Source organism: Xyrauchen texanus, chromosome 14, assembly GCF_025860055.1.
Source record: "Xyrauchen texanus isolate HMW12.3.18 chromosome 14, RBS_HiC_50CHRs, whole genome shotgun sequence".
Taxonomy (NCBI): Eukaryota; Metazoa; Chordata; class Actinopteri; order Cypriniformes; family Catostomidae; genus Xyrauchen; species Xyrauchen texanus.
In genome coordinates, this window is record NC_068289.1 from 32,647,986 (window position 1) to 32,662,817 (window position 14,832).

General features: G+C 42.5%; 1 protein-coding gene across 1 annotated transcript; it reads left to right on the top strand.

The window, feature by feature from the left end:
• The first annotated feature begins 3,899 nt into the window (after positions 1–3,899).
• si:dkey-192g7.3 (uncharacterized) lies at positions 3,900–14,504 on the top strand. Its single transcript, XM_052141968.1, has 5 exons — positions 3,900–4,166; positions 4,678–4,724; positions 12,184–12,528; positions 13,114–13,271; positions 13,790–14,504. The coding sequence occupies exons 2-5, from the start codon at positions 4,685–4,687 to the stop codon at positions 13,844–13,846; spliced, it is 600 nt and encodes a 199-aa protein (XP_051997928.1). The 5' UTR covers positions 3,900–4,166; positions 4,678–4,684; the 3' UTR covers positions 13,847–14,504.
• Positions 14,505–14,832: the final 328 nt, after the last annotated feature.

Below are 14,832 nucleotides of genomic sequence, written 5' to 3' on the forward strand. Positions count from 1 at the left end.
GTCCCATGAAGGAATCCTGGTCCTAGTAGGAGGTCTCAGTCGCATGGCTTCACGAATGAAGCCATGCCCCTTCTACGAGGGGGAACACGACTCGCCACGCTTTGTTTCTGAGCCTCCCTTCTAGAAGGACTGGAGTGGGGCTGGATGGCTGACGGCCCCTCCCCCTGAGTGCGGCGAGGAAGGAATTGCCCGAAGGCTTCCTCGTGATTTTTCACCTCCTGGAACCTGGTGATAACCAAATCCCCAAATAAGCCAAAATGCGAAACCGGGGCATCGAGAAGGAAAACCTTGTCCTTGTCTCTGATGCTCGACAGGTTGAGCCAAAATGTCTTTCCGTGCTGACTAAAGCAGACATAGACCGGCCAATGGCACGGGCCGTTTGCTTTGTCACACGGAGAGACAGATCCGTGGCTCGACGAAGCTTGGAGAAAGCCTCCTCGTCGACCATGGTGCCTGCACTAAGGTCCTTCAGCAGATCAGCCTGGTATGCCTGTAACACTGCCAAAGTATGCAGGGCAGCACTAGCATGACCTGCTGCCTAATAAGCCTTCCCCACAAGCGTGGAGGTGGTCCCGCATGGCTTAGTGGGGAGAGTGGGTCTTTTTAACGATGATGCCAAGCCAGGCGAGAGATAACCCGCAAGTGTCTCTTCAACCGGCGGCATCACCGAAAACCCTCATGCCTCAGCACCCACGATAGTCGAATATATTGACGTAGAGGGCACGAAGACACGGGAAGTATACGTTTTCAAAGAACGGAAGGGATTGATGAGGCGTTCCCTTCCCTTGGAGCGTTTGGGGGTCTCTTGTTCGGGTGGCCAGTCTAATTGAAGCCTGGCTACCGCACGAGTAATCACCTCGAGTAATTCCTCCGAAGATTTGTTATCATTCCGGGGAATGCTCGGAGGTGGGTAACTCGAAGTCCGCAGACTCAAGAGATTCATGGTCCCCCTCATGAACCGAAGAGGCGCCAGAGCGTGCTTCAGGATCATGGGAAGGACCAGCTGGATCTGGGGATGGAAGTGTGGGCTCTGACTCTTGGAAGTAAGCAAGACGTGTGCAAATCATTTTGACTGAGAACAGATCTCAATGCTCGCACCCGCCCCACCCCAACGCAAGAGCAGCATGCTCTTCCCCAAACATACAAAACAAAACTGATGTGTGTCCCTCTCAGCCATTGAGCGTAAACAAGGGAACACCACTTGACGTCTTTCAGTCATTTTCTTTTTGGGTTTTTGTGCACTGCCTAACAAAATCTAACTCCTAACAGAGGAAAGTAGAAAGTTTCTGACAGGCCCATGAAGCGCACACACACACACAGAGTGATCTGAAGACAAAAGATCTGACAATGCACCTGTGACGCATCTATTTATAGCCCTGCTACAGGTGCATCCAATGATGTCACGAGCAGAGGCTATAAATTCTGGTCAATTTCACTGACATGTTACACACATATTCACAGCTGATCACACCTAAAGATGTTCCCAAAGAGCTAAATCAGCGCAGCATCAAAGTGTAGCTTTTTGACAGGGAACTCTATTTTCATCCTAGGCAATACCAATGGAAACATTCCAAATGTTTAATAGCCCTGATTTTAAGGAATGCGAGAGGTCTGTGGAATAATTTGAGCACAAAAAAACAACAAGATTTGCCAATCCAAAATGGAGAAATCTGGAAAAAACATTTTGAAAACTTATATAAATAAATCCCACCAAAACAACTAATTGACAATTATAATCAGGTCAAACAAAAACTACAAATATATGAAAACACAATAAAAAATAACCAAAATCCACTGGACTTTCCAATCACACATGATGAATTAATACAAAAACTTAAAAACCAAAAATGCAAAAAATCTTGTGGTGCTGACAACATCTTTGGTGAAATGCTGAAACACAGCACACCTGACCTGCAGACGGCCATGCTCAAATTATTCAACCTTGTACTTAGTTCAGGCTGTTTCTCTGACATCTGGAGCCAAGGACTTATTACCCCAATTCAAAAGAGTGGGGACAAATTGGACCCGAATAATTTCAGAGGCATTTGTGTGAGCAGTAATCTGGGGACGTTATTTAGTAGTATTTTAAATAATAGTATTGTAAACTTCCTTAACCAACACAATGTCCTGAGCAAGAGACAGATTGGATTCCTTCCAAATTATAAAAATACAGACCACATTTACACCCTACACACCCTAATCAATAAACACGTACACCAGACCAAACAAGGGAAAATATTTGCATGCTTTGTTGACTTAAAAAAAGCATTTGATTCTATTTGGCATGACAGACTATATTACAAATTATTACAAGTGGTGTAGCGGGTAAAGTTTATGACATCATTAAATCGATGTATTCGGACAACAAATGTGCAATAAGAATTGGCAACAAACAAACAGAGAAAAAGCCCAGATGTCAGGAACACAGACACCAGTTCTCTCTAGGCAGCACCGTCCTAGAGCACACTATGCAGTATACTTACCTTGGGCTGATTATCACTGCATCAGGAAGCTTCAGTAAGGCAGTGAATGCACAAGTAAAAGCTCGAAGAGCTCTATATGCTATTAAGAAAAAGTTCTATAATACTGAATTACCAATTCCAATCTGTTGTAAGATCTTTGATAGTGTCATACAGCCCATAGCGCTGTGTGGAAGTGAGGTATGGGGTCCACTCAGTGATCAGAACTACACTAGATGGGACAAACATCCAACAGAAGCCCTAAACACAGAATTCTGCAAATTAATTCTGAAATTACAAAGGAAAATAATGCATGCAGGGCAGAATTAGGATGATTCCCATTGCTTATTAACATACAAAAAGGATCTCTACATTTTTGGATCCATTTAAAATCAAGTCCCACAGAAACCCTGAAAAAAGTCCCCTCAGTCAGCTGGTTCTGAGACTCACTAACCCGGTTAATAGTACTAACACTAACCAGCCTGAGACCAGCACTACTTTACAACCAAACATCAGAATAAATCAGATCATCAAACAATCTCAGATCACTTATCTGGAACACTGGGATCAAGAAACTAAAACACAAAGCAAATTACAATTCTATTGGACTCTAAAATCAAAGTATGAATTGGAAGAGTATCTCCTGACTGTCAGAGATACAAAGCAGAGACAGATCCTGAGCAAGTACAGGCTCAGTGAGCACAGTCTCACCATCGAGAGAGGCAGACACAGAAAAACATGGTTACACAGAGAAGAAAGGGTGTGTGCTGACTGTACAACAGGTGAGGTTGAGACAGAGGTGCACTTTCTACTTCGACTGCCCAAAATTTCAAGAGACAAGGGACATTTATATAACTAAATTAACAAACAGCATAGACAAATTTACAATCATGACAGAACAAGAACAACTGAATATAATACTTGGAGAGGGACACACAGCAGCACTGGCTGCAAGATACGTTTTAACGAGTCACAGCCTGGGAGACAGTGGGTGAATCTTTGTTATGTTTTACCCCGTGTGTCACCCCAATGTTCACCACAGCGACCCTCAGATTATGTGTGTATATTCATTTATGTGTCAGTATATGTCAGTTCTCTTCAGATATTTTAACACTGTGGTCTTCTATATTTGTTAAATTGTTCGACTAAATTTAATTATAGCTGTATTTATGTCTTTATACAGCCTCTGCTTTGGCAATATTGTAATGTTTACATTCATGCCAATAAAGCTACTTTGAATTGAATTGAATTGAATTGAATTGAATTGAGATTGAGAGAGAGAGAGAGAGAGAGAGAGAGAGAGAGAGAGAGAGAGAGAGAGAGAGAGAGAGAGAGAGAGAGAAAACGCCATCCTCCCCAAATTCCTCAGGACACCAAAAGAGAACTCATAGCCTTCTAGTGCCATCTTATGGAATTATACAACTATGCATTTTAGTTTATTTTTGTTGATTGAGGGCTTTTACCTCATACAGCGCTGGGCAATAAAGCAAACACTTTTATACATTATCTGTAAAGCTGTCGTCACGTCGTATTTTACAACTGCAAAAGCATGAACTCTGTTTCGCTCTGTGGGAAATGTAGGTAGTAGGCGCGTCTAGTATTGAGCGGTAAAAGCGGATACAACAGAACACGGGACTCATTTATTTCAGAGCATTCACTTTCAGAGATCAGTTGCGTGCGTTTCTCCTGCAAAGCGGAAACATTAAGGTTAGTAGGTTAATAATTATGTTTAATTTATATAGAATGTCATAGTATTTAGCGATCCGATTTGAACCCATTCGTTGCTGTTTATTACATTAATCTATTTTAGATTTGATATGTTTTCTATATAATTGTTTGCACTATAAAGTTTTAGTTACGCGTATAAGCGCAACATACGAGACTCAAATAATTGATCCCTAAGTGCTTTATAATTATAATTTGTGCGCCAGTAAAATATATCAAACTTTAACTCGTTTTATCTTTAATCTACCAGAGGCAGGAGGATCAAATGACTATTTTAGAAAAGCTGTTTGGCCATTTTCCCTCGTGTGTTCTGTGGGAAATCGTTGTTTCAATGAGTTAACGAGTGATGACGCGTTTCTTCCAAGGACAAAGAGCAGATGTTTATGTCTTTCTCAGATAAAATCTACGCACATTTAGCCTTGTTTGTTTAAGAAAATGTGAACTCGGCAGTTTCCAGCAGCACATACTTAAAATTGTGCTTTCTCTCCTCCAGGACTAACATGGTGACCTTCGCAGTACTAACACTTCTGCTGATCATAGGTGAGTCATTGTTGATTGCGTTTTTACTTTCTGACCCATTTTCAACCAACGATTTCAAAAAGGAAACCTATTGTAACAGGATTCCATAATAAATAAATATATATATATATATATATATATATATATATATATATATATATAATATATGAGGAATAATTGTACAGATTTTGCTTTTATGGAAAGAAATTGGTAATTTTTTTCACCAAAGTGGCATTCAACTGATCACAATGCATAGTCAGGACATTAATAACGTAAATAATTACTAAACTACTTCAGAGACTAGATGATCCCACAAAAGCTCTTTTTTAAGATCCATAACATTCTTTTCCAATTATCTGTTGTCCAATGTCTTTGTTTCTTTGACCATTCGCCTTTTTGTTTTTCTGTTTCAAAAGTGGCTTTTTCTTTGCAATTCGTCCCATAAGGCCTGCACACCTGAGTCTTCTCTTTACTGTTAAACATGAAACTGGTTTTGAGCTGGTAGAATTCAATGAAGCTCTCAGCTGAGGTCATGTGAGGCATCTATTTCTCAATCTACAGAACACGATGTACTTATCCTCTTGATTAGGCCTTCCACGTCTCTTTCTGTCCTTGTTAGAGCCAGTTGTCATTTGTCTTTGAAGAATGTAGTGTACACCTTTTATGACATTTTCAGTTTGTTTTGGCAATTTCAAGCATTGTATAGCCTTCATTCCTCAAAAAAATGATTGACTGATGAGTTTCTAGAGTTTCTTTTTTGCCATTTTTGACCTAATATTGACATTAAGACATGCCAGTCTATTGCATTCTTTGGCAACTCAAAAACAAACACAAAGACAATGTTAAGCTTCATTTAACAAACCAAATAGCTTTCAACAGTGTTTGATATAATGGCAAATTATTATCTAGTACAATTTAGCATGATCAAGATTAAGGTGTTGGAGTGATGGCTGCTGGAAATGGCAACTGTTTAGATTTGATCAAAAATAACTTTTTTCAAATAGTGATGGTGCTGTTTTTTACATCAGTAATGTCCCGACTGTGATCATTTAAATGCCACTTTGGTGAATGAAAGTACCAATTTCCTTCTGAAAAGCAAAAATATATATATATATTTATCTTAACCCTTGTGTGTCAATAAAAAATGTTACTCAGAGGTCCTTCGAGGACAAAAATGTCTGCATCAAAAAACTGCAATAAAAATATTACATATAATATTATTTTCCATTTTTTTCTGACTTGGATTTTTTAACCAACATCAGTCCTGATCATAACCACCAAATATTATATCCCTTTAAATGCCAGTTTGTTTACATAATGCCACTGTTTATGTTCGAAAAAACCAAAACAAAAATACAGAAATATCTAGAAGGTCACACAAGTTTCTGATATACCACAGTGAATCTGGCCTAAATAGAGTTGTAAAACTGTAAGAGGCAGAAGCATTATTAATTTGACTTAGTAATAGGCTTGATTAATTTTCAGTTAATCCATGGTTGTGACTAAAGGTTAGGACTAGTGTTCAGAAGGTTCCTTCTTTGTGATGAACAAAGAGCGAGCCATGAAATATGACCACAGGTAATTATCCTTGCTATAATTGTACTGTTAAAAAGCTTTAAATAAAAGCATCTACTGTAACTCCTACTCCAGTACAAGTTAGGACAAATGTTTAGGATACTATAAACTTAAGGTTCCCTTTACAAAAGGCTTCACTTTGATGTTGCGCTGCTAAGCGCTACGGGGGAACAGCTTCCGCTGTGAGCCGAGCTGAAATAATGTGTGGAACACGTCAATGAACATTGACCGGAATTTATAGCCTCGGTTGATGTAATCATTAGATGCACCTGAGGCCAGGCTATAAATGGATACGTCACCAGGTGTCGTCAGAAACTCTTTTTTCAGAGCGATTCTGTTTCTGTGTGTTTCACACACCCTGTCAAAACTTTCTTTCCTCTGTTAGGAGATAGAATCAGTTAGGCAGTGTGCAGTGAATGTTGTTCTATTTTTCTCTTCTGTTTAGAAAATATTATATATATATTTAAAAAAAAAAAAAAAAAAAAGAGACAATGACTGAAAGCAAACGGTGCGTGTTCCTCTCTTCTCGCTCTATAGCTGAAGACGGCACACATCAGTTTTTGCTGTTTGTTTGGGGGTAAGAGCACGCTGCTCTCGCGTTGCAGCAGGGCAGGTGCGAGCACTGCGATTTGCTTTAACAGGCAGAGTGCGTTGTGCTCGCCTCGCTTGCTTCCGGGAGTCAGCACTCACGAAAAGATCGTTCGTGGGGCTCGTGCATGGATTTGGCTGAGGAGCAAGAGACGGGTTGATCCCTTTCTCTCACTCTCTCCCCAAACCCAGTTGGTCCTTCACATGATCTCGGCGCGTTCCGACGCTTCTTCGGATCATGAGGTGGATCCCAATTCTCTTCCCGCCTCCGAGCTTTCCGTCCGCGATAAAAAAATATACGGAGGAATTGCTCGATGTTGTTACTCGTACGGTTGCCAGATTGGACTGGCCATGCGAAAACGAGACCCCCAAACGCTCCAAATTAGGGGATAGATTTTATCTTCCAGTCTAAGAAAGGGAACGCCTCATGGGTCCCTTCCCTTTCTTTGATAACCTCCATGAAGAGCTTTTTCTCTCATGGAGAACCCCTAAAAAAAAAAAAAAATATATATAGATTTTTTTTCTTCCCGTGTTCACATACCCTCGACCTCATTATATTCGACTATCGTGGGTGCTGAGGCACGGGGGTATTCAGTGATGCCGCTGGTCGAAGAGACGCTTGAGGGCTATCTCTCACCGGGCTCGGCATCGTCACTTAAGAAGCCCTCTCTCCCCTCAAAGCCTTGTAGGACAACCTCCACTTTAGTGGGAAGGGCTTATCAAGCAGCAGGTCAGGCTGGTGCTGCTCTGCACACTATGCTGTTTTTCAGGCGTACCAGGCTGACCTACTGGACGACCTGAGTGTGGGTTCTGCGCTTGACAAGCAAGCCTCAGACCCACCTCGGTCCTGACTGAAGGACGGCTCAAAAGCAAAGCGTGGCGAGTCATGCTCCTCCTCCCAGGGATTGGGGACAGTCTCGCTGCCCTCGCCAGCCCCCGAAGCAAGACCTCAGGACTATAAATTCTAGTAAGAGAAAACCCTGACGGTCTTGCGCCTAGATTAGGGGGTAGCTCCCCTCGGGACGGGGCGCGTGCTTCACTTCACCCCTCCCGGTACCCCCTCGAAGCCCCTCCATTCCCGCCACCTCTTGGTGTTTCGGGTTGCAGAGGCTTCCGTCAAAATCGGGTGTTTTCGCTGTTCCTGCATTTTATTCAGGACACGAAACACCCGACAACCCCTCAACAGGAAGTGTTAAAATATAATACCCATCTCAGAGATCCTGGCAGCGTGGAAACTTCTGCCGGATATATTCTTTTCTGTGGGTCTTATAAGGGCGTCAGGATTTAATTCTCTCGCCGCTTTTCCGTGTTTCAACGGCGTGTTCTCACTACCGTAAACCGGATTTCTTTTTTTGTAAAAAAAAAGAAAAAAAAAAAAAAACTCAATCTTCTGGTTAAAGGGGCCATGGTATGTGTTCCCCTTCCAGAGAGAGAGTTATGTTATTACACTAAATACTTCCCGTTTCCCATGGAGGGTGAGGGGTGGCGTCTGGCTTAGATCTTAAAGCTTGAACTACCCGTGGGTGTTCAAGTCCAAGATGATGCCTGTCAAGACGGTCGTGTCTCAAGCCCTACAACTCGTTTGGCTGGTCACCATTGATCTTATGACGCACTTCTATACTTCATTTAGAAGTTCTGCCACAACATGGAAAGTTCCTGAGGTTCACTTCCGGGGCGAAGTCTTCCAGGGTCAGGTTCTTTCACTCAGCCTAGCCCTTTTTACACGCACATTCACAATGCATGATGTAGCGCTGGCTTCTTGCGACTCCGGGGGCATCTGCATTCTGAATTACGTAGACGACTGGCTGATCCTAGCGCAGTTCCAGGAACTGGCAGTTCAGCACAGGGACATCGTCTTAGGTCATCTGTTTCTCTGGGGTTGCGGCTCAACGCCAAGAAAAGCGTCCTCTCTCCCACTCAGAACACTGTCTATCGGGGCATCGTATGGAGTTCAATCTCAATGCGGGCACAACTGTCTCGCGCTAGGATTGAGTCCATTCAGATCACCCTGAGCAAAGTCAGGCTAGGACAAGGTTGCACTGTTATCAGTACCAACGATTTCCAGGTGTCAGGGCGAACGCGTCCACGGTGATCCCTCTGGACCTTCTGCTCATGAGACCGTTTTTGTTGTGGCCAAAAGCCAGGGGATTTCTTCCAAGGGCCAAAACCCCTGGGCTAAATAGGGTTACGCGCCTCAGGCTTCGTTCCCTTCCTATGTGGTTCAGACCCCGGTTTTCTGCCTTGGGTCCCACTCTAGGTGCGTCTTGTTGTCGCAGACTGCTAACGACAGACGCCTCCCTGATGGGCGGGGTAGCGGCCTTAAGTGGTCGTCCAGCTTAAGGGGATAGGAGGGTCATCAGCTCGGTTGTCACAGTCTCTGTCTCGGGTTGATGGCTGTATTTCTGGCCCTGAAATACCTCCTCCTGAGGCTGTCATGTCTTGGTGCGGGTGGACAATACAGCGGTAGCCTCTTACATAAATCTTCAAGGAGACCCACGTTCTTGTCAGCTGTATTTCTGACACTTCGGATTCTCCTTAGGGCCCAGGGTAAGCTCCTGTCACTCAGGTCAGTTATATCCCTGGATGCCCGTATACGGGAGCAGATTTACGGTCCAGACAGGAAATACTAACGGGGGAGTTAAGAACTCCACCCTAAGGTAGTAGTTGCCCAGAGTTTGCCAGCAAGGGTTTTTGCCTCTTACTGATAGCACCGCGCTGGCCAAACAGGGCTTAGTTCTCGGAGCTAATCTCTTCCCTCGACGGCTCGCCTTGGGCGATTCCGAACAGGAAGGATCTTCTATCTCAGGCACAGGGCAATATTTCATCCCTGCCCCAAATTGTGGAATCTTTCATGTTTGGCCCCTAAGGGTACCGACTGAGGGACACAGGGCTCTCTCCTGAGGTTATCGAGACCTTTTTAAATGCCGGGCTTTTTCCACTTGGAACAAGTTTGGGTGAGATCTTAGGGCAGAAGAGGACCTCTTCGCCTCTATGAATAGCGCAATGTCTCCTCTACTTCTCCCTGAAATCACCCAGCCCCCTTGGGTCTGGACGTTAAGACACATACATGACCCAGAATGCGTCTGTATGTGTTTCTCTCCCCGGTTTCTCTGCTCCCGGGAGTCTTGGCAATGTTCACCAGCAAGGGTCTTGCCTCCTAATAATGGCGCTGTGCTGGCCGAACAGGATATGTATCTCAGAGTTAATTCCTCTCCTCGACGGCTCGCCTTGGGCGATTCCGAACAGGGAGGACCTTCTCATCCTTGAGGTCATCGAGAGCATTTCAAGTGCTAGGGCTCCCTCCACTTGGAACTGATCTGGGTAGATTTTACAGGGCAGAAGAGGACCTCTTCGCCTCTGTTGATAGCGCAATGTCTCCTCTACTTCTCCCCGAGTCGCCCAGTCCCCCCCCTCCCCCTCGGGAGGGGCTGAACGTAGAAACGCAAATGCGCCTGCATGCGTTTCCTTCTGCTAAATTTCTTATTACAGAACCAGCTAACTGCCAGTTTGCTTCAGTTCTGGATTTTCTGTAGAAAGAACTGTCAGCGGGCACTTGCCTCGCCACTGCCAGGCTGTATTTGGCCACTGCGGTTTGCCACGGCTTGGTGGGCGGGGTGCCCTCAAAGAGGCATCCTCACTATTGCCCGGGCCTACGAGGCGCGCGGTCAAGCTTCGCCAGTAGGTTTCAGGGCGCACTCTACCAGAGGGCACTCCTCCTCTAAAACCTTGGCTAGAGGTCTCCCTCTGCAGCAAGTTTGTGATGCGGCAGGTTGTCCTCTCCGCACACATTCATTAGATTTTTATAGTTTGGATGTTTTGCCACTCCGGGCTCTTATGCCCTTGAGTCGACATCTCAGCCCATGCCTAAACAAGTTTGTGATGCAGCAGGTTGTCCCCTCCGCACACATTCGTTGGACTTTTTTAGTTTGGATGTTTTGCCACTCCGGGCTCTTATGCCCTTGAGTCGACATCTCAGCTCATACCTGAACAAGATTGTGATGCAGCAGGCTGATCCTCTTTGCTCACATTCATCAGTTTTCATGACAAGTTTGTGTTGCGATAGGGTTCTCTTCGCACACATTCATCGAACTTTATGGGCTAGATGCTTTGCTAATCCGGACTCTTATGTCCTTGAGTCGACATCTCAGCCCATGCCTAAACAAGTTTGTGATGCGGCAGGTTGTCCTCGCCGCACACATTCATTGGACTTTTTTAGTTTGGATGTTCTGCACTCCGGGCTCTCCTGCCCTTGAGTCGACATCTCAGCTCATGCCTGAACAAGTTTGTGATGCGGCAGGCTGGTCCTCTCCACACACATTCATCAAAATTGAATGGTTTAGATATTTATGCTACTCCGGGCTCTTATGCCCTTGAGTCGACATCTCAAGCTCATGTCTGAGACCTCTCGCGTTTTTGTGAGTACACTGCACAACCGTAGGGGTCCAGACAGCCCCAAGTGCGGCGGCGTGGGTATTGCGTTCCCCGTAGCACTTAGCAGCGCAACATCTCGTTCCGCCTTTTGTAAAGGGAACGTCTCGGTTTACATGTGTAACCCTTGTTCCCTGAAAAAGGCGGAACGAGATGTTGCGCTGCTTTGCCGCACTGGGACGTCCCAGGACTGCTTTTCAAAAAGAAGTATCTGACGACACCTGGTGACGTATCCATTTATAGCCTGGCCTCAGGTGCATCTAATGATTACATCAACCGAGGCTATAAATTCCGGTCAATGTTCATTGACGTATTCCACACATTATTTCAGCTCGGCTCACAGCGAAAGCTGTTCCCCCGTAGCGCTTAGCAGCGCAACATCTCATTCCGCCTTTTTCAGGGAACAAGGGTTACACATGTAACCCGAGACGTTACGGATGTTGCGCAAGACAAATGGAAATCCTATTTTTCTGTTAACCAACAGGAAGCCTGCTGTTCAGAAGTGTCATTATTATACCTAATTACTACTTTTATTACATTTATTTATTGAATTGGGTTAACAAGGGTAAAGGTTTCGTTATTTATAATATATAGCCATTCTAATAATAATCTTCTTTTACTTTTTTTTTAAAAACTGATTTTTGTGCCAAATTTTAAACTAAATAATATGAATTTGGCATGAGCAAATTGTTTGTTTTTTCCTTCAGTATGTGGATAAACTTCAACTGTGTAAACTTACAATAACAGTACACTTTATTATTGAAATTAATACATATTGGATATTTTTGAACTACACTGAAGATGCTCCAGACTAAATGAAGTTGAATATTTGTTCTGATGAGTATTGTTTTATATATGTATGTAACTATTCCTCATATTACAATTGTAGATGGTCTTGCTCTAGGACAAACAACTGTGGATTCTATAGCGACAGGCTTCGTTGGACAGGATGTACTTTTTCCTTGCCCCTGTTCTGATGTGCATACAAAACTGGTGTGGCAGAATGATAACAGAGTAGTGAACCTTTATTCACAAAACGAAAGCGACAAGGACAACATTGACCAGTCCTACAGGGACAGGTCTCAGCTATTCCAGAATAAGGAGATGAGGAACTGCTCCCTGCAACTCCTCAACTTGTCTGTCAATGATTCAGGGCTGTACATATGTTATGCTGTAGTCAGTGTTGGTAAAGTAAGCTCGAAACTGGAACAGTTGTCTAGAGTTAATCTAACAGGTGAGTTGTCTTTATGTGAATTTAGATTTTAAATCCATCCATCCATCCAATTTAGTCTTTTCACACAGTACTACCAAGATTTAACTGGCAGATCAGTACTGGATTTGTGATTAATCCAACTTGCTCTTGTACTAATTCATTCTGTTTCCCTTTTTCTCTTTGCATCCTCTTGTTAAAAAAGTGCTAATTTGCTTAAATGTAGTTGACAGTGATTTGTTTACTCGATGACATAAACAAGAGCCACTGAATTGGAAAATAGCAGAACAGTCATGATAACCTAGGGAAGTGCTCCCATATGATACTGAGAGATTGAATCTATTGAATAGCACCAGAATGTGGAACAAAAATCAAAACCTTGTGTTGAAAAAAGTATTATTATATTAATTGTGGTTTTGCCTGACTCAGAGCAGTGACTTTGAAAGAAAAGCCGAAATTCCTCTAGAATTTTAAACTCACCCAGTGTTTTTATATACATGCATTTGTTGAGGTTGGGTTTAAAAAACGAAACAAAAAAAGTTTGGTATTGTGCATTGTAACAGCTGATTATTGGCAAAGTTTTTATACATTTTCCCTCTCTTTTGCCAGTGTCTGATTATAAAAAAACAATCAGCCAAGAACATGACCAAACTGCAGAACGTGCCACAGCTTTCTCTGTTGGTGTTCCCATACTGATAATAGTGCTAATACTAGCTGTTGGGCTGCTTCTAACCCAGCTGATCAGAAGGAGACATCTGAATAACATGGTAAAACAACCTTTTGTACATATAATGTCTAATTGTTTGAACATTTTAAAACAATCTTGTGATTATTGTGATTCATAAACCATACAACACATATACAGTGATCAAATGTTTTTAAAATCTTTATAAATGACGAATTCTAACAAGGCAAACGAGCAACTGTAATCTAAGAACTTGAATTGCAGCTTTGAGTCTGGCCATGGTAACGGCTGTATATTTGACAATAATGTGCACATATGGAAACACATTAATGTTAACATTTGCATTATATATACTGTACATTGTTAGTTTATACCAATTCCCCCAGTCAAAAGTGACCAAATTCCTTAAATAGACCTCATGATAAAAGTTACCCTATTGTTTGTATCACTTTGCATTTGCTTACGGCAGTCACATACTTTCACAGCTTTAGGGCACAAAGTCATGTGACAAAACATGACAAGTGTCTTGCTGCTTAATCTTCCTGTCACAATTCCAAAAAGCTTGACTGTGATATTTTTCTTTTCTTTTTGCTATTATAGCACACCACCACATATTCACCAACGGATTCAATGATTGTAAGAAGAGAACTTGTTTGAAGGTATCATGGACTAACTTCTATGTTGTAATGCAAGTTTCTTCACTGTGACATCAACATGGTGTACAGTATATGAGGCTGGAATGTGATCCTCTAACAATGTCTGGGCATTACAGAGTGGTGCGTGCTGATCATACTTCTTGTTTCTTGAGACATTATTTAATTAACTATGAATTGTGTGGCCTTTGGTGAGATTAACGCTCAAAGTATTTGGGTGCGGTGGGAGGAATAACACACACTGTGAAAATGCAGCTTGTTAGCACTGCAGTTTATAAATCGACAGGATTTTCCCTTTAGGAACTGTCTTCAGTAAAGCTTTTTTAATTCTTTAAAGAACAGGTTTAACAGGCAGGGGAAGTTAACTAGTGCAGTTTATATTTGACCTATTCCTCTCTTGTGTGAACATACTGTTTGGAGACCGCGGTGGTCTCAACTTCAAACAGGCTTTCTATAAAATGTCTATATATATTATTGTTCAAATGTTGTACTGCAATCATGTAATATGCACACGTCATTTAGGCTTCTTTATATTTACTCTTTTATGGGTTGTTTTGCTTAGTTGTGCTGAATTTCATTTATATGGAAGATATGTATGATAATCCCTATGGGATATATTTACTTTTACATGATTTGCTAACTGCTTCAAGCCTGCAGAGGCAATAAATCTTTTACATTTTTCTATATGTATGAGTTCTTTTCTTCATTTCACTTTGTCACAATACTGTGCCCAAGGTCTTGTAGATCTTGTTCATAACTAATGTTTTGTTTCATTTTAAAACAAGACATTAATGGGTAATCCCTCATTCTGTATGAATTCAGGGGGTAGTCTGATCCACATCTCCACATCCAGCTGATTTGCACACAACACAGCTGGTTTTAATCAGCCTCCAGAGCGGAACTTATGTTCCTTCTTTCGCAATTTCTGCATTTTTTACTCATGCAGACATGCTTTCCGTTTTTAAATAAAACTGCTACTATGATGAAATG

What these genes read in the sequence shown, in the direction of transcription:
- si:dkey-192g7.3 (XM_052141968.1), top strand. Translation starts at nt 4,685, where the DNA reads ATGGTGACCTTCGCAGTACTAACACTTCTGCTGATCATAG. An exon ending in GTCTAGAGTTAATCTAACAG is followed by an intron (nt 12,529 to 13,113) that starts GTGAGTTGTCTT and finishes CTCTTTTGCCAG; the next exon opens with TGTCTGATTATAAAAAAACA. An exon ending in GGAGACATCTGAATAACATG is followed by an intron (nt 13,272 to 13,789) that starts GTAAAACAACCT and finishes TTGCTATTATAG; the next exon opens with CACACCACCACATATTCACC.